The following is a 19,078-nucleotide window of genomic DNA, read 5'->3' on the forward strand; positions in this document are numbered from 1 at the left end:
TATGTGTTAATGACAGTTATTTTATATGGTGTTGTGTATTTCTCTTCCCCTTCTTTTTTCCATATGTATTAGAATGGTACTTACCTTATTAGCGACCCCTATGTAAGCTGTACAGGTTGTACGAGCAGGTTCCAGAGGTTTCTATCTCCAGGCAGATGTTTCCTGGAGAGCAGCTGATTGGACAAAGGTCAGCTGTCAGACCGTGTTTCTTCGTGGTCAAGCAGTCGTCTGTTTATTAGAGGGGCGGACTTGGTCTTTTATTAATTAAAATCTGGAATTTTATTGGTGATTTTAATTTATGGTTATTTATATATTTTAATTATTCTTTATTTGGTTACCCTTAATAAACATCGTGGCCATTATTATCCAAAAAATCAGTGTTGTGTGTTTATTTTATTTTGTGGGTTGTGTGCTACCACGTCACTTCCGGGAAAGGGACTCTCTCAACAGCCACACTAATCTCTTCAGACGTCTTGGTGGTATTTCTCCGCTCTACAAAATACAAGCAGAAAAGTTTTGTCATGAACCAGCAGTGTAAGACTATGTTCATACAGGGCAGATAAGCTGCATAAAAGTGCACAGCGCATCCTTTCCTGAACCAAATTGTTTTCAATTGGAATCTCCCGTGCTCAATGCATTGGTTAAAAAAAAAAGAAGCTTATACTTATCCCATGTCATAGCGACGCGTCCTCACGCTGCAACCAATGTGACCGCTGCAGCCTGTGATTGGCTGTAGCAGTCACATGGGATGAAACATCATCCCAGGAGGCTGGCCTGAACAGAAGAAAGCATCGCAATGAAATCTGTTGAGGAAATTCTGCAGTGTTTATTCTACGTGTGAACCCGTCCCTAGGATGGAATCACACGCCACAGATTTTGTTGCAGAAATTTCTGCAACTGAAAATCAGTTCCATTCAACTAAATGTGGTTGTTTCTGCAGCAGGTGCATGGATTTCTGCAAGTTCCATTCAGGTAAATGTAACTGATTTTCAATTGCAGAAAATGTCTTCAACAAAATCTGCTTTGTGTGACTGCACCCTTATTTCTCCCATGTTCTCTTCTCAGTCAAGGTAAAGAGGATTGGATGGTGGATATGACTCTAGCAGGATCTCACCGAAAGATAAGTCTTTGATAATTAATTCTGTAAACAAATAAGGCCCCTTTCACACAGCAGTATTTTGGTCAGTATTTTGCATCAGTATTTGTAAACCAAAACCAGGAGTGGGTCCAAAATACGGAAAGCGGTAAAAAAAAAAACTTTACATTATATTTTTCTCTGTTTATGTTTTAATCCTGATTTTGGCTACCAAATACTTATACAAATACTGACCCTAAATACTGCCGTGTGGGAGTGGTCTCAGACTGGATTCACCCAGAAGTGGTTTTAAAAGCAATGGGAAATATAAAGGAAGAGCTTATACTTCTACTTCCTCCTCGATTCTCTTCTAGCTTTCGCTCAAAAATCTGCAACAAATACGCGATGTGTGAATCCATCCTAACAGGTCAGCTTTTGGGGATTTCCTGTGTGGGAATGGCTAGGGTCAATAATCAGCAGCTCCGATGAACTCACCTTTTTGTGTGGATGGATAAGATGGTGTAATGTTGTTTTGTAGAACGGGAACAGATGACCCGGCCTGGTACTTATTGCTGCTCCTGCGGTCATCTCCACTTGTGGCTTATGTAGGAGAAGCCACAGAATAGCTGTTAGTCCCCCGGTGGTATTAGGGGTTTCTATGATTCCTCAGCAGACAGCAGGGCATCTAGTGGAATTGTCTCAGTATAATCCACAACTGGAGTCTAGGAGAGAAGATGCATAAATAAGATGTATCATGTACAGTGGACCTATCACTGCCTGGAATGTCTTAAAGGGTTTGTCCAATCACAAGGAATTAATGGCCTTTCCTCAGTATAGGCTGTCAATATCTGGTCAGTGTGGGTTAAAATACCAGCAGACCCGGTGATCAGCTGTTTATAAGCAACCGTGGTGCTCGTACTATCGCTGATTTCCCTTCTATCTTTATCTGTTCGTACTGTGGATCGCCGTCCCTCTTGTAGTGGCGATTCACAGTACTACAGCCTGCTCTCATTCAAGTGAATGGGACAAGGCTGTAATACTTTTGCTACAAGTCTGAACTCTCGCTACAAGTCTCGGCAATTCACAGTACGAGCAGCAACTGTAATGAAGGGGAAGCAGCCCTCGCAGGATAGGCTATTAATTTATTATGACTGGACAATCCCTTTAAGGCTTCCTTCACACACACTTTGTCTGGCCATTTTATGGGGCAAAAAAAAAAAAAAAGCATCCAAGAACTCTTATTGCAAACCATGTGATTAAAAAAGTCCTCTTTGCAACACGATTTAGGGTATGTGCACACGGAGTGTTTTCAGGTGTATTTCGGAGCGTTTACGCCTTAAAAAATACCTGAAAAAACAGAAACAGAACGCCTACAAACATCTGCCCATTGATTTCAATGGGAAAGACGGCATTGTGTTCTGAGGGGGCATTTTTTTACACCTCATTTTCGGAAAACGGCGTGTAAAAAGACGCTCGCGAAAAAAAAGTGCATGTCACTTCTTGAGCCGTTTTGGGAGCCGTTTTTCATTGACTCTATAGAAAAACAGCTCCAAAAACGGCCGCAAAAAATGTGTGTGCACATACCTTTATTCTGAAAAAAAACCCCAAAAGACATAAAAAACGCTACATACAATGACGCATATGAGGAAAAGTACCCCTATGTTCTATGAGTGGAAAACGCAACTAATTGCATGAAAAAAAATGCCAAACCAACCCCTTGCTGCAATTTGCAAAAAATGCCACTGAGGTAAAAAAAAAGAGAAAAAAGGCACCTAAAAAAGTAATGCAAGTTTTAGAGTGTTTAATATTTCACTATTGACTTTCAGCTGACATCTGGCTGCAAAAAAATGTGGATTTTGTTCCAAAAAAATCTAGGATCACACACGCAGTTTTGTTAGTTTTTGGCTTGGTTTTTTGAGCCAAACACAAAAGTGGGCACAAAAGAAAGGAAATGCATCAGTTTTTTCTTTATATCTTTCCTTCCTTTCGGATCCACTTCTGGCCTTGGCTAGAAAAACTGAGCAAAAAAAGGCACCAAAAACTGCATCGAAACTGTGTGTGTGTGATCCTGGCCTGAGTATAGTTAGTATCTATGTATGATCATAACTTGTGTGCTCACTCTGACATTGTGTGGACACATAAAAACCCTAAGTGAGAGCTTGAAATTTTGACTAGGAGATTCTTGTCTTGCCCTTAAACAAACTGGTTCTATTTCAAATGGACAGCAAGCAATTCCTGTCTCCAGGACCTCGCCCAGAGAGAAGTATTTGTAAATTAGGCTCTGTTCACATCTGCATCAGCATGCTGTGCTGTTTTTTTCTGGTAGAAAAATGAACGGACACCGTAACAGAACCCATTAACTTGACGGAACCCATTAAAGTCAATGGATTCTGTGGGGTCCATCCTGCGGCAGTTACGGCACACCCGTTTTATTTAGTTGTTTTGCTCCTACGACAGGGCAGAACAACGGAAACCCTGAATGCAAGTGTGAACATAACCTTAATTGTGTAAACCAGTTACAAGTCAGTTTTTAGGGATTTGATGTGTGGGAAAGGCTGGGGTCATTACTCTGTAGCTCAGTTAGATGAACTCACCTTTTTTGTGGGTGGATAAAATGTTGCAAAGTTGTCCTGTAGACTGGGAAGAGATGACATGACCCGGCCTGGTACTTATTGCTGCTTCTGCGGTCATCTCCACTTGTGGCTTATGTAGGAGAAGCCACAGAATAGCTGTTTGTCCTCCGGTGGTATTGGGGGTTTCTGTGCTTCCTCAGCAGACAGCAGGGCATCTAGTGGAATTGTCTCATCATATTCCACAACTGGAGTCTAGGAGAGAAGATATATAAATAAGTTGTATCATGTACAGTGGACCTGCTTTGATTGTATGAAGTGTAGTTCGTATCTGTGCACAATCATAGCTTTTGCGTCCTCTCTATGACATTGAGTGGACACATACAAACCCTATGTGACGGCTTAAAAGTTTGGCCTGGAGAATTTCTTGTCTTGCCTATATACTCACTGGTTCTATTTCAAATGGAGGGCACGCTTTTCCTGCCTCTAGTTCTGGCCAGTTGATTTCTGCAAAGAATTGATGTTGCCTTATGGTGTCACAAAGCCCCTGACGCTGCTTAGATGAATTACAGAAGAGCTGTAAAAAAATAACAGGAAATTGCAATCGATTGATAAACACTAATCAGGTAATCCAGACAATATTTTATATTATCATCTATCTGTCTGTATCTCTCTATATTAGACGGGAATTATATCGCTGCATGTGGCCCTATTCCTTCCATCAAAACAACAGATTTTATGATGGATATTACCGGCGCCTGATTACATTGACTTACAATGGGGTACATCGGGCACTGGTGGTATCCATTGTGTGACGGTACTGGCTATGCGTTATACATGGTAACTACAACGCAAGTATGAACAGAGCCTTACAGAAATATCATTATATACCTAGCCACATGATTTTAACTATTTTGCCGTGAAATTCTATTATATCAGCTCTCTGTGACCTGTAAGAGTGTGTATACTCACCCCCTCTAGGATGTTCCTTATAGGAGGATGCAGGTTCTCAGGGTAACGGGGACAGCGGATAGAACGCAGGATCCTAGCAGGGTTGTTTCCCTCATAAAATGGAAATTGTCCAACAGCCATTTCAAACATAATGACTCCAAAGGAGAAGAAGTCCACGTTGGCGTTGTAAGGCTTCATAAGCAGAACCTGTAGAACCATCAGGGAGAAGGGATTAAGTTGGGGAATAAACTGGATGTGTTGTAAACACTATACTGATAAAATGAGACGTCCATTTCTCACCTCTGGAGCCATGTAGCCTATAGTCCCTGCATGCTCTGTCATCTTTTTTGAGCCAAAGATGTTTATTGCTGCCAGGCCAAAATCGGCAATCTTAACGTGACCGGCGCTGTCCATGAGTATATTTTCCGGTTTTAGATCTCTGCAAAGATAAAGGGGGAATTTGGCAAGTGGCAGAGTCATGGAAGGATCACTACACAGAGTGTCCTTCTCAGTGTGTACAGATATATTCTCCCCTAGACGCAATTCTCCCTTGTCCTGCTGTTTGTACAGAGTTTGATGGAGCAGGCCATACCTCTGTATAAAACTGAAAGTATATGGAGTTACAGTAAAAGCCCTATTATGGTTCCGTACAAAGCGAGCCGTTATATGGCTGCGTGCAAGAGCCGCAAGTGTAACCCCTGTCAGATAACAGCAGCTATTATAACACTGATTATCCTTCTCATATTATTATGTTATTTAAATACCTGTGTATAACGCCCCTTGAGTGCAGATACCGCAAACCGCAGATAATTTCAGCCGAAATAAATCTAAAGAGAAAGAAGAAAACATTTATCATCATCATTAAACAGCAAAGTTTATAAAAGCTAAAAATCAAACGTCTGCTGTACAGTGGGAGAAATGATGAATAAATGACCCACATTGCACATTACCTGGTGGTGGCGATGTCACAAGGAGCTCTCCGACTGATGAAATCACGGAGTTCTCCTCCAGTGATATACTCCATGGCAAAAAACACATAATCCTGTAGAAAAGACAGAAATGTAAATACAGGGCATGATGCCAACGCTACCCGTTCTGGCAGCCTATTAAACAGGCAAATCTAGAAAAAACGCTTATCACAAGCCGACTAGGAGGAATCTGCTTAAAATTGAATCCTGATATGCCGGATGTGGAGGTCTATGGTGAAAAGAGGAAGACTCCTACCTCAGTTTGGAAAGTCGCAAAGGCATGGGTGAAGAGCCGGCTGTGTTCAGTGATCTCCAGGGCCTGACGCTCTATGAGGACGGATTCTCTGGAGTCCTCTAGTAATAGCCTTTTCTTCACAATTTTCACGGCAAGCTGTTGCCTGCTGGACGGATGTGAAGCCAGCATTACCTGAAAAAGAGAGTTATGTCTAGGACATTGCGTTTCTCTAACACAGAAGCTAAACGAGAAGAAGGCAGAAGTATGGGTTGGGGGATATTCACCCTCATAGCTCCCATAATACCTCTCTTCTACCCACATTTGCTCTTCAATAGTCCATATTGTTTGACCTTGTTCACACTACCATAAAATAGTGCACGTTATTGTAGGGCAGAATGTACCACCCCAGTTTTGAATTCTGTCTTAAAGGGTTTGTACAAGATATTAGAATAAAAACATGGCTGCGTTCTTCCAAAAACAGCACCACATCTGTCTACAGGTTGTGTGTGTGGTATTGCAGCTCTGCCCCATTCACTTCAATGGATCTGCGTTGCAATACCAGACATAACCTATGCACGGGTGTGGTGCTGTTTTTTGAAGAAAGCAGCCATGTTTTTCTAATCTTGGACATTAGAGTATATTCATAGGGTGTGGTTTTGACATTTTTTTTCCCGTATGGCAGAAAACCGCACTGCAAAAGTGCATGCGCATTTGATGCCGTTTTTCGGCTAATTGTAAGGACACGGCAAATCGCGTAAAAAAAAAAACATGCGTTTTTGCAGGGGGCAAAACCACACTGTGTGAATACGCTGCGTAAAAGCACACAGCGTATCCGCCCTGTTTGCCACAGGGAACTGGCTGAAATTTCCACTGTGGAAAACTGCACATAAGAAAAAAAGTTTTATACTTACCCGTAGCCATGGCGACGACGTGTCCCTCTGTCGTCCTACAGCCCGGCCTCCAGGGATGACGTTTCATTCCATGTGACCGCTGCAGCCTGTGACTGGCTTTAGCGGTCAGTTCATATGGGATGAAACGTCATCCTAGAAAACCGGCCTGGACAAAGGAGCACAGAATTCTGGGTAAGTATAAGATTTTATTCTTTCTGAGTTGAGATTTTTGCGGTGGAATCGCAGATTTTCCGCCACAAAAATTGCAACGATTAAATAAATACGATTGACATGCTGCGGATTAAAAAACCGCACCGCTGGTTAATTTCTGAGTGTTTTTTTCCGCTTATCATTTACGCAGCGTGTGGTTAAGATTTGTTCAAATCCCATCCACTCTGCTGCTACTGTATTACGCTGCGGATTACTTTTCAGAAAATGTGCAGTTTTTTGCTACTTTGTACCAGGCCTTATAGAGGATGAATAACATAGTATGAGCTGTGTGAGCACTAGTGTGAATGGGGCTTTGTTGTATCATCGGTGAATTGTGAAGTGAACACTTACCTTTCCATAACTACCTATTCCAAGCACCTTATAGAAGGTAAAATCTGACAAACTGACAGGAGCTGCCACTATATCTATGGTATCCGATGGTTGGGTCTCACTTTCTCCTTGAAATAAAATAAATCAGTGTTAGAAACTCTTAGGGTATGTGCACACGATGAGAGGCTTTTACATCTGAAAAGACAGACTGTTTTCAGGAGAAAACAGCTGCCTCGTTTCAGACGTAAAAGCTGCTCCTCGTATTATGCGAGGCGTCTGCGACGCTCGTAAATCTTGAGCTGCTCTTCATTGACTTCAATGAAGAATGGCTCAAATTACGTTGCAAAGAAGTGCCCTGCACAGCTTTCAAACGACGACACGTAAATAACAGGTCGTCTGCACAGTACGTCGGCAAACCCATTCAAATGAATGGGCAGATGTTTGCCGACGTATTGTAGCCCTATTTTCAGGCGTAAATCGAGGCATAATACGCGTAGTTTACACCTGAAAATAGGTCGTGTGAACCCAGCCTTAGGGCATGGCCAGACGTGGCGTATTTCTTCCGCCACTGTCCGCATCAATGCCGCACATAATCTGTGTTGCAGATTCTGTTGCGGATCTGCCCAAAATAGGCAATAAATTGATGCGGACTAGCCGTTGCCTATTGAGGTGAAAGTACTTCCCTTCTCTCTATCAGTGCAGGATAGAGAGAAGGGACAGCACTTTCCCTAGTAAAAGTAAAAGAAATTCATACTTACCCGGCCGTTGTCTTGGTGACGCGTCCCTCTCTTTCGACATCCAGCCCAACCTCCCTGGATGACGCGGCAGTCCATGTGACCGCTGCAGCCTGTGATTGGCTGCAGCCGTCACTTGGACTGAAACGTCATCCCGGGAGGCCGGACTGGAGGAAGAAGCAGGGAGTTCTCGGTAAGTAGGAACTTCGATTTTTTTACAGGTTGATGTATATTGTGATCGGAAGTCACTGTCCTGGGTGCTGAAACAGTTACTGCCGATCGTTTAACTCTTTCAGCACCCTGGACAGTGACTATCTCCTGACGTCGCCTAGCAACGCTCCCGTAATTATGGGTGCACACACGTAGTCACCAGTAATTACGGGAGCCCCATTGACTTCTATGGGCCTGCCCGTGCCGTAATAATGGCCCGTGATTACGGGCGTTTTTACGTTAGCGTGCATGGGGCTTTAGTCTGGCTGTAGACTTAGAAATACATAGGTCCAGCCAGAATGAAGAAATGTTATGTTCGTCAAACCAATACGCTACGCAGCACACATAACATCTGCGGACTTCATTGCGGAGTTTTGACTCTCTATTGAAGTCAATGGAAAAATTCCAGAGCAATTCCGCCACGTCTGATCATTCCCTTAGGCCATGTTCACACGTTCAGAATTTGATAAAGATTTACGCGCAGAATGCCCATCATCACATCCGCTGATATTCCGCATTCAAACAAGGAAATGGGGAATTTTATTTTCCATTGAAATGCAGCGGAAAAAAATTGAAAGCAGAATAATGACTTCGCTTCAGATTTTTAAATCTGCAACATTCTCGTTATTTGCGCGGATACCGCACTTAAAAGCAGCGGATTAGATCCATTGAATTACAATGTGCTTATCCGTGTGTGATTCCGCTGGCACATCCGCAACAGAAATTCAAGTGCCAGACATGGAATTCTTCCACGGATTTTAAAAATCCACGTCGGATTTGCCTATAAACATAGCCTTAGGCCTTATTCACACGGACGTGTCCGATTTGCTTGCGCAAAACGCAGCATTTTTTTCTGTGTGTCATCTGTGTGTCATCAGCATATGGTGCGCGACTGCGTGATTTTCGTGCAGCCGGCAACATTATGACACTGGTTTTATGTTTACACGAGGTGCTTTTCTGTTTTCATTCATAGTTTTTACTACTGTTGCGCAAATCACGGGCGGCACCCGGAAGTGCTTCCGTCTGCCGAGCGCGATTTGCACGCACCCATTAACTTCAATGGGTGCGTACAGCGTGAAACACGGGCAAATATAGGACATGTCATGAGTTTCACACAGCGCACATACGCTGCGTGAAATTCACTGACAGTCTGAACAGCCCCATTCATTAACATAGGTCGGTGCGACGCACGTGAAAATCAGCAGTAGCACGGATGTATAACACGTTCGTGTGAATAAGGCCTTAGTAAACTTTACATGTTTGTTTTACATCAGGATGAAGCTAGACATCACCTCGAAGGCAAAGTAACTTCTAAACATCTCTGTAGTGTGAGGACCTTGCAAACAGCTTTCTATATCTCATCTTCCTGGGGCCTCATGAATGCAGCATTAAGGGGAGTGTAGCCCAGAATTGGGAATAACTGCGCTTACACCAACATTTTTAGGTTTTGGGTGGAACAAGGGGTTTTTTTTCCATCCGGGGAGGCAGATCTTGAAATGCACGCGTTTTTGGACACAGTTTTTGAAGTTTTTTTTTTAAATTTAGCAAATAGAAAAAACTGGGGGGGGGGATTTTGATCAAAAACTATTCTTTTTTTCTGTTTCCCATTGATTTCAATCGAGGTTTAAAAGCTCCAAGACAGAGTATGACGCTTTGTTTTTTCCACGAGCAGAGACACAGCGCCGAGAAAAAAAAGCCTCTATCTCCCATTGAAATCAGTGGAAGGAGATTTGGGCCATTTTTTTGGGTGCCGATTCCATATCTAAATCGGTGCAAACAAATGCAGTGTGAACTGAACCTTAGGGCTTATTTAATATTTGGCTAAAGTCTGGTTACCTTCCCATCCCTCATCTAAGCTTCTAATAATTGGAAACATAGTATTAAGTCATCACTTCTACTTTGATGTATTTACTGACAGCTCCTACCTGTTTCCAATTTGCTCCTTTGACTTTCAGAAAGAGTTTTCTGTCTCTTGGCAGTCCTGCTATTGGACAGATGGTCGATCCCGGATGTGAGGAGCTTTTCTGGTGTTTTGAGCAGCAATCTATACCCCTTTCCTGTAGGGCAGTAGCTGGCAGATGTTGGGCTCCTCTCCAGGTCCTTCTCTCTCTTTCTCTTCAGGATGTTACTTTCCCCATCGCTGTCTTGGGTTCTCTTTAGGATGTCAATTTTAGGATTTGAGTTTTCATATTTCTCTCCTCCCTTCTTGTAAGAGGTCCGATCTCTCTTTCTGTTATTCCTCTTCCTACTCCTTTTCCCCTTCTTATTGATGTAGTCTGATGCCTCCACTGGAAGCCCAGCTAATGTCATGGGGGGCTCCTCATTCTCAATAGGTTCCTTTTCTAAGATGGTATCAAGAACCTTTCTCTTCTGAGGTGGGTGTTCTTCCTCACTCTCCCTACTACTCCTCACCTCTTGTTTATCACGTTTTCTTTTTTTGTTATGTCTCATGTTCGCTAAGAACAGCAAACAAATCGCCTCCTCACTCTAGTCGGTGAAGAAACACAAAGGATTTTTGCTTTCCTTCTCCCTTCAGCCAGCCGCAACGTGATGTCATAAAGCAACATGAAGTCATCGGATTCCGCATGACATCATAAAAGAACATGCCATCATCAGCAACCAGATGAGCTGCCTGTTTGCAGGACCTGATTTTATCATACAGTATAAACCCCGGTTTTCCTGCTCCCTAATCCTTTAGGTTGGTCCCTCAGTCACCAGTTGATTGCAGGGAATTCTACTGATAGGAATCCTGCATTAGCTGTTAATTCAGTAAATGGGGGAGCAGCAATACCAGACTCAACCCATGGGCAGGGGTGGCGCTGTTTCTTTTAGAAAGCAGCCATGTTTTCTGTAATGTCATACAACCCCTTTGAGCTGATTTTATATACTTTGTATAAATTTTATCTACATTATTTGACACATTTACACTCTGCATAAAATTATTTCTATCAAGTTTCTGTCTGGTTATTGATGTTTTGTGAAATTCTTCTGTATGAAGATAACTTTCCCTTTATCATTGGAAACTAATAATAATAATAAGTATGTAGTATGTCGACTTTGTTTTCATGTTCGCTCCTACTATTAAGATTGCTGAATGGTCATATGATCTCTTCGGTCCTGGTGTGTTACAGTATATTGAAAATTAAGGCTAAATGCATTAATGTTTAGGTTTTATGAAGATTTTTATTCTGTTGTGTTGATCCTTCAGGCTCTTGTCTTGGACTTTGGTATTATGCAGTATTTTATAATTTTATGTAATGCTATTTTATTATTATCACCATTAGGGTATGTTCACATGGATTATTTTCAGTCGTTGAAAAACGGCGAAAAATACGGAAGCTGAACGCCTCCAAACATCTTCCCATTGACTTCAATAGGAAAAACTGAGTTTCGTTCCCACGGGGCGTTTTTCTACGCGGCCGTATGTAAAAAGGCGCGTAATAAAACGGCACGTAAAAAAGAAGTGCATGTCATTTCTTGAGCTTTTTTTGGAGCCGTTTTTCATTGTCTCAATAGAAAAACAGCTCCAAAAACAGCCGTAAAAAACGCATCAAAAAACGCTTGATGCATAAAAAACGGCTGAGAATCAGAGGCTGTTTTCCCTTGAAAACAGCTCCGTATGTTACGGCTGTTTTTCGTTTGCCATGTGAACATATCCTTATTATTTACCTTAGAGCGGCATTAATCCCAGGGCGCAGTTCATAGGGAAAAAGTTTTAAATACATAAGGCTCTGTTCACATCTGCGTCAAAGACTCCAAAACGACGTACACTGTGAGTCAATGGTTTCCATCGGGCGCCGTTAGCTTCCCTCATCTGACTGAGCCCTTTACCTCGGTTTTTTGTTGTTTTGCTTCTGACGGAAAACCTTGATGCAGATGTGAACAGAGCCTTCATTTTTTCCCTCAGGCTTGAGTTGCTTTTTGACGGTCATAATAGCGTAGCATTCTGCAGTATTCTATCCAGCAAATAAAACCGATGCCTGACGGAAACATAACTGATCCATTATAAGTCAACGGAAAAAACATACGGATCCGTCATAACTGATCATGAAGGATCATGGCTCCTGTAAAAATGGAAATCATGACGCAAGTGTGAACAGAAGTGATTTAGTGCGTGTTTCTATGCAATTGTGTTTTCAACCACGTATAAAAAATGCATCAAATTGCGGTAAAAACATAAGTTTTTTCTGATGCGTTCTTAATGTGATTTTTGTAACCGCACCTCAACCACTATGTGGGAATATACCTTCATGATGAAAATATGTAACCATGTCTGCCTGCCCCTGGATATCTAAATAAAGTTTCACGTTTTATTGCCACAGAGTGCTTGATTTTCATTTCTTTGTCCTGTGTCCAAGTCCACTTTACAACAGACACTCTAGACATACAGCTCAGGCCATTCATCAAATTATTTTTATTAAAATAGACATTTGATATTGCTCCCAGTTTCATCTTTGTGGTCCTCAAGTTGCAACTTTGCAAAAAAAGATCTTTATGTTCTTAAAATAAAATAAATGTCTTCAATTGTTATGCAGTGTATATAGTATATGATACTTATATGCCCATTACATTACATTTCTAACTGGAGGATAAAAAAGTTACAAACAAAATATTACAAATTAGCAACACTATTGCCAATGGTAACCAAACTAAACTCTTCTGTTATTATCAACTTGAACTGAAATAATGTAAGCTGGAATCTGGTTAGTTACTATGGGCCCTGTGTATACAGTATCATTTTGTGTATTGAAAACCTCTCCCTAAAATGTGGAGTACTTAGCACTGTAAATACTTTCACAACATTAAGGTATGAGTTCTTTAACCCCTTAGTGACCAACAATACGCCTTTTCACGTTCGTCACTAAGGGGCCTTAGGCTAGGCTGACGCCTTTTCACGTGAGCCTAGTCTAAGTCGTGCACGGGTCTCCCGTGCAGGCTGGAGCCGGAGCTCAGCTGTCTGATGACAGCTGAGCTCCTGCTCCAACGTCCGCGATCGAAGTTTACTTAGATCGCGGCCGTTTAACCCGTTAAATGCCGCCGTCAATAGCGACAGCGGCATTTAACTTGTTTACAGAGGAAGATGCGCTCCCTCTGTCACCCATCGGCGGCCCGCAAATGCAATCGTGGGTCTCCGATGGGGTGTCATGGCAGCCGGTTGCTTGATAAAAGCCCCCAGGTCTGCCCTGGACATATGCCTGTTAGGACGCCCCTGAGGCACGTCCTAACAGATTGCCTGTCAGATTTAGGGGGGATTCACACGAACGTGTATTCGGTCCGTGCGGGCCGCGTGGTTTTCACGCGCCACGCACAGACCAATACAAGTCTATGGGGCAGTACAGGCAGTCCGTGCTTTTTGCGCAGCGTTTGTCAGCTGCGCAAAAAACGCGACATGTTCAATATCTCCGCGTATTTCGCGCATCACGCACCCATGAAGTCAATGGGTGCGTGAAAACCACGCAGGTCGCACGGAAGCCCTTCCGTGCGAACCGACTGAAACAGCGCACCAGCTGTCAAAAGGATGAATGTAAACAGAAAAGCACCACGTGCTTTTCTGTTTCCAAACATCCAAACGGAGTGTCTTTTTAGATGAGCGAACCCGGACAACCGAACCGAACTTCACTGGGTTCGGCCAAAGTCGTTTTGGCCGAACCCGGCAAAAAAATTTCCGGTACGCGACGTCAGGAGATAGTCACTGTCCAGGGTGCTGAAAGAGTTAAACTGTTTCAGCACCATGGACAGTGACTTCCGATCCCAATATACATGAACCTGTAAAAAAAAAACGAAGTTCTGACTTACCGATAACTCCTTCTTCCTCCAGTCTGACCTCCCGGGATGACAATTCAGTCCAAGTGACAGCTCCAGCCAATCACAGCCAATCACAGGCCAAGCACAGGCTGCAGCGGTCACATGGACTGCCGCGTCATCCAGGGAGGTGGGGCCCGATGTCAAGAGAGGCGCGTCACCAAGGACGCGTCACCAAGGCAACGGCCGGGAGGGAAGTTCTCGGTAAGTACGAACTTTTTCTTTTTTTTTAACATGTTGCTGTATATTGTGTTCGGCATTCACTGTCGAGGGTGCTGAAAGAGTTACTGCCGATCAGTTAGCTCTTTCAGCACCTTGGACAGTGACGGGCGTCGACTAGCCTCATCTCTATGATGGCGGTTGCGCGAAAATCACGCAGCCGCGCATCATACACGGATGACACACGCAGCTGTCAAATGGTTTTTGCGCGCGCAAAACGCTGCGTTGTTTGCCTGCGCAAAAACGCAACGTTCGTCTGAATCTGCCCTTACACTGACAGGCAATAATGCTCTGGTATACGAAGTATACCAAAGCATTATAGCAGTTATCTGAAGATCGCACAGTAAAGTCCCCTAGTGGGACTAATGAAATAAATAATAAATGTGAAATAAAGATTATTAATAAAAATTACAGTAAAAAAATAAATAAAACAATTTTTTTCCATAAAAAGTGGTTTTATTTAGTAAAAGTGTAAAAAATAAATAAAAGTACACATATATTGTATCGCTGCTACCGTAATGACTCCATTAATAAAGTTAATGTGTAATTTAAACCACAAGGTGAACACCGTAAAAAAAACCTGCAAAAAACAATGGCGAAATTTAAATTTTTTTCCATTGCCCCCCCAAAAAGTCATAATAAAAATGAATCAATAAGTCCCATGCACAGTACCAATCAAAACTACGTCTCGTCCCGCAGAAAACAAGCCCAAAAAATCACTACATTGATGGAAAAATAAAAAATTTACGGCTCTTGGAAAGCAACGATGCAAAAACAAATTATAAACCCCGGTTTTCCTGCTCCCTAATCCTTTAGGTTGGTCCCTCAGTCACCAGTTGATTGCAGGGAATTCTACTGATAGGAATCCTGCATTAGCTGTTAATTCAGTAAATGGGGGAACAGCAATACCAGACTCAACCCATGGACAAATGTGGCGCTGTTTCTTTTAGAAAGCAGCCATGTTTTCTGTAATGTCATACAACCCCTTTGAGCTGATTTTATATACTTTGTATAAATTGTATCTACATTATTTGACACATTTACACTCTGCATAAAATTATTTCTATCAAGTTTCTGTCTGGTTATTGATGTTTTGTGAAATTCTTCTGTATGAAGATAACTTTCCCTTTTTCATTGGAAACTAATAATAATAATAAGTATGTAGTATGTCGACTTTGTTTTCATGTTCGCTCCTACTATTAAGATTGCTGAATGGTCATATGATCTCTTCGGTCCTGGTGTGTTACAGTATATTGAAAATTAAGGCTAAATGGATTAATGTTTAGGTTTTATGAAGATTTTTATTCTGTTGTGTTGATCCTTCAGGCTCTTGTCTTGGACTTTGGTATTATGCAGTATTTTATAATTTTATGTAATGCTATTTTATTATTATCACTATTAGGGTATGTTCACACAGATTATTTTCAGTCGTTGAAAAACGGCGAAAAATACGGAAGCTGAACGCCTCCAAACATCTTCCCATTGACTTCAATAGGAAAAACTGAGTTTCGTTCCCACGGGGCGTTCAGAACCCGGCAAAAAATTTTCCGGTATGCGACGTCTCGTCCCGCAGAAAACAAGCCCAAAAAATCACTACATTGAGGCTGGATTCACACGAGCGTTGCGTTTTTGCGCGCGCAAACAACGCGGCGTTTTGCGCGCGCAAAAACCATTTGACAGCTGCGTGTGTCATCCGTGTCTGATGCGCGGCTGCGTGATTTTCGCGCAGCCGGCATCATAGAGATGAGGCTTGTCGACGCCCGTCACTGTCCAAGGTGCTGAAAGAGCTAAATCTTTCAGCACCCTCGACAGTGAATGCCGAACACAACAGCGAAAAACCTGTAAAAAAAAAGATAAAGTTCCTACTTACCGAGAACTTCCCGGCCGTTGCCTTGGTGACGCGTCCTTGGTGACGCGCCTCTCTTGACATCGGGCCCCACCTCCCTGGATGACGCGGCAGTCTAAGTGACCGCTGCAGCCTGTGCTTGGCCTGTGATTGGCTGGAGCTGTCACTTGAACTGAAGTGTCATCCCGGGAGGTCGGACTGCAGGAAGGAGACAGGAGTAATCGGTAAGTTAGAACTTCGGTTTTTTTTACAGGTTCATGTATTTTGGGATCGCAAGTCACTGTCCATGGTGCTGAAACAGTTTAACTCTTTCAGCACCATGCACAGTGAATGTCTCCCGACGGAAATTTTTTTGCCGGGTTCGGCCAAAACGAGTTTGGCCGAACCCGGTGAAGTTAGCTTCGGTTGTCGGGGTTCGCTAATCGCAAAGACACTCCGTTTGGATGTTCGGAAACAGAAAAGCACGCGGTGCTTTTCTGTTTACATTCATCCTTTTGACAGCTGTTGCGCAAACACGCAGTTCGCACGGAAGTGCTTCCGTGCGACATGCGTGGTTTTCACGCACCCATTGACTTCAATGGGTGCGTGATGCGTTGAAAACGCTGAATCAACGGACATGTCGTGAGTTTTTTGCAACGGAGCAACGCTGCGCAAAAAACGCTGCCATGTCTGCACGGCCCCATTGACTAATATAGCTACGGGCAACGCACGTGAAAATCACGCGCGTTGCACGCGCGTAGTTTACGTTCGTCTGAATAAGCCCTGATGGAAAAATAAAAAAGTTACGGCTCTTGGAAAGCGACGATGCAAAAACAAATTATTTTAGTTCAAAAGTGTTTTTATTGTGCAAAAGTCGTAAAACATAAAACAGGCAGATTTAAACAAACTAAGTGTTTGGGCGTCCACTTGGCAAATGAAGTTTAATGTAGATAAATGTAAAGTTATGCATCTGGGTACCAACAACCTGCATGCATCATATGTCCTAGGGGGCGCTACACTGGCGGATTCACTTGTTGAGAAGGATCTGGGTGTAATTGTAAATCATAAACTCAATAACAGCATGCAGTGTCAATCAGCTGCTTCAAAGGCCAGCAGGATATTGTCGTGTATTAAAAGAGGCATGGACTCGAGGGACAGGGATGTAATAATGCCACTTTACAAAGCATTAGTGAGGCCTCATCTAGAATATGCAGTTCAGTTCTGGGCTCCAGTTCATAGAAAGGATGCCCTGGAGTTGGAAAAAATACAAAGAAGAGCAACGAAGCTAATAAGGGGCATAGAGAATTTAAGTTATGAGGAAAGATTGAAAGAATTAAACCTATTTAGCCTTGAAAAAAGACGACTAAGGGGGGACATGATTAACTTATATAAATATATTAATGGCACATACAAAAAATATGGTGATATCCTGTTCCATGTAAAACACCCTCAAAAAACAAGGGGGCACTCCCTCCGTCTGGAGAAAAAAAGGTTCAAGCTGCAGAGGCGACAAGGCTTCTTTACAGTAAGAACGGTGAATTTATGGAATAGCCTACCGCAGGAGCTGGTCACAGCAGGGACAGTAGATGGCTTTAAAAAAGGGTTAGATAATTTCCTAGAACAAAAAAATATTAGCTCCTATGTGTAGAAATTTTTCCTTCCCTTTTCCCTTCCCTTGGTTGAACTTGATGGACATGTGTCTTTTTTCAGCCGTACTAACTATGTAACTATGTAACTATGTAACCTCTACCTATGTGGTATCGCCGTAATCGTACCGACCCATAGAATAAAGGTAACATGTTATTTACGCCATACAGTGAACAGCGTCAATTTAAAAACGTAGACGAAAAAAGAAAAAAGTTATAGCTCTTTGAATGCGACTATAGAAAAACGAATAAAATAGCTTGGTCATTAGGGCCTAAAATGGGCTGGTCACTAAGGGGTTAAGAATGTGTTTTGTATACAGAATATTATTTCTGCATGTCGTCTTCTGCACATTAAGGCTATGTTTCCATGACTGATTTTTCCTGAGGAAAAATTTGACGTGGATTTACCTGAGATTTCGCAGGAGAAATCTGAGGCTGACTCTCAGAGTTGTTCCACGATTTTGTACAACAACCAGCAGCATTTCTGCTGGAGATAATCTGTGTGTGGCTACCCGATGCTGTTTTCACTGCAGAATACGCTGTGGAAATTGCATCAAAAAGTGGCATGTCACTCCGTTTTTTTTTTTTTCAGGGAGGCGGATTGCAATTCCGGCCACTGAAATATCCGCCCTGTATGAACAACGGGGCAGTTTCCCATTGAAGACAAATTGTTACAATAGTTTTTCATGCAGATTCCAATGTTGATAACGCGGTGGAGATAAATAAATGTTTACATTGCTCTGTGGCAAGATCCATTATCGTCCTGAAATTTGACTTAAAGGGTTATCTGGGGAATTTTTAAGTCTTGCACGGGGGTACCCACCCTTTGAAGTGCCCCAGCTCCAGCGCCTATACCCCTTTACTGTCGCTCCGGTCCTGGAACCTCCGGCAGCGGTCACGGTTCATCAGTAGCCAATCACTGATTGCAGCCGCAGTTTCCCTGTTAGGAGCTTCCATTGCTGATCCTGCAGATTTTTCCTGACAAAGTAGCGCAACAGAACAACGATAATAGCGGAAGTGCCACATCCATCGCATGGCAGAAACAGACGGTGGTCTGTCAGGTTTCCGTAACTTTGTCGGAAAAAATAGAGCAGCATGCATTGCTATTTTATCCGACAAAATTACGGAAACCTGACGGACCGCCGTTGGTTTCTGCCATGCGATGGATGTGGCACTTCCGTTCCGTTTTAGCTATTGTCGTTGTTCTGCTCCTATGACGGAGCCGTATATGCAGATTTTATTTTGCGGATTTTGCAGTGGATTTCACCCTATGCATTGCAAAGAGGGAAATCTACAGTCTCCCCGGCTGTTGTGCAGGTACAACTCCCATCATTCATTGACAGCTTATCATATATGTAGTTTAACAACTTCTGGAGGGCCACAGGTTGGAGAACACTGATCTAGACATACAAT

The 19,078-nt window shown here is 42.7% G+C and overlaps 1 protein-coding gene across 1 annotated transcript; it reads right to left on the reverse strand.

The window, feature by feature from the left end:
- Positions 1-399: 399 nt before the first annotated feature.
- On the reverse strand, positions 400-10,645 carry LOC142652455 (protein kinase C delta type-like). Its single transcript, XM_075828090.1, has 11 exons — positions 10,099-10,645; positions 7,251-7,357; positions 5,821-5,991; positions 5,547-5,638; positions 5,361-5,423; positions 4,897-5,035; positions 4,618-4,803; positions 4,094-4,222; positions 3,670-3,900; positions 1,571-1,797; positions 400-492 (listed from the first exon to the last, which is right to left on the reverse strand). Exons 1-9 carry the CDS (start codon positions 10,622-10,624, stop codon positions 3,763-3,765), a joined length of 1,551 nt encoding a protein of 516 aa, XP_075684205.1. The 5' UTR covers positions 10,625-10,645; the 3' UTR covers positions 400-492; positions 1,571-1,797; positions 3,670-3,762.
- Between the last annotated feature and the right edge of the window lie 8,433 nt (positions 10,646-19,078).

Source organism: Rhinoderma darwinii, chromosome 5 (assembly GCF_050947455.1).
Source record: "Rhinoderma darwinii isolate aRhiDar2 chromosome 5, aRhiDar2.hap1, whole genome shotgun sequence".
NCBI lineage: Eukaryota > Metazoa > Chordata > Amphibia > Anura > Rhinodermatidae > Rhinoderma > Rhinoderma darwinii.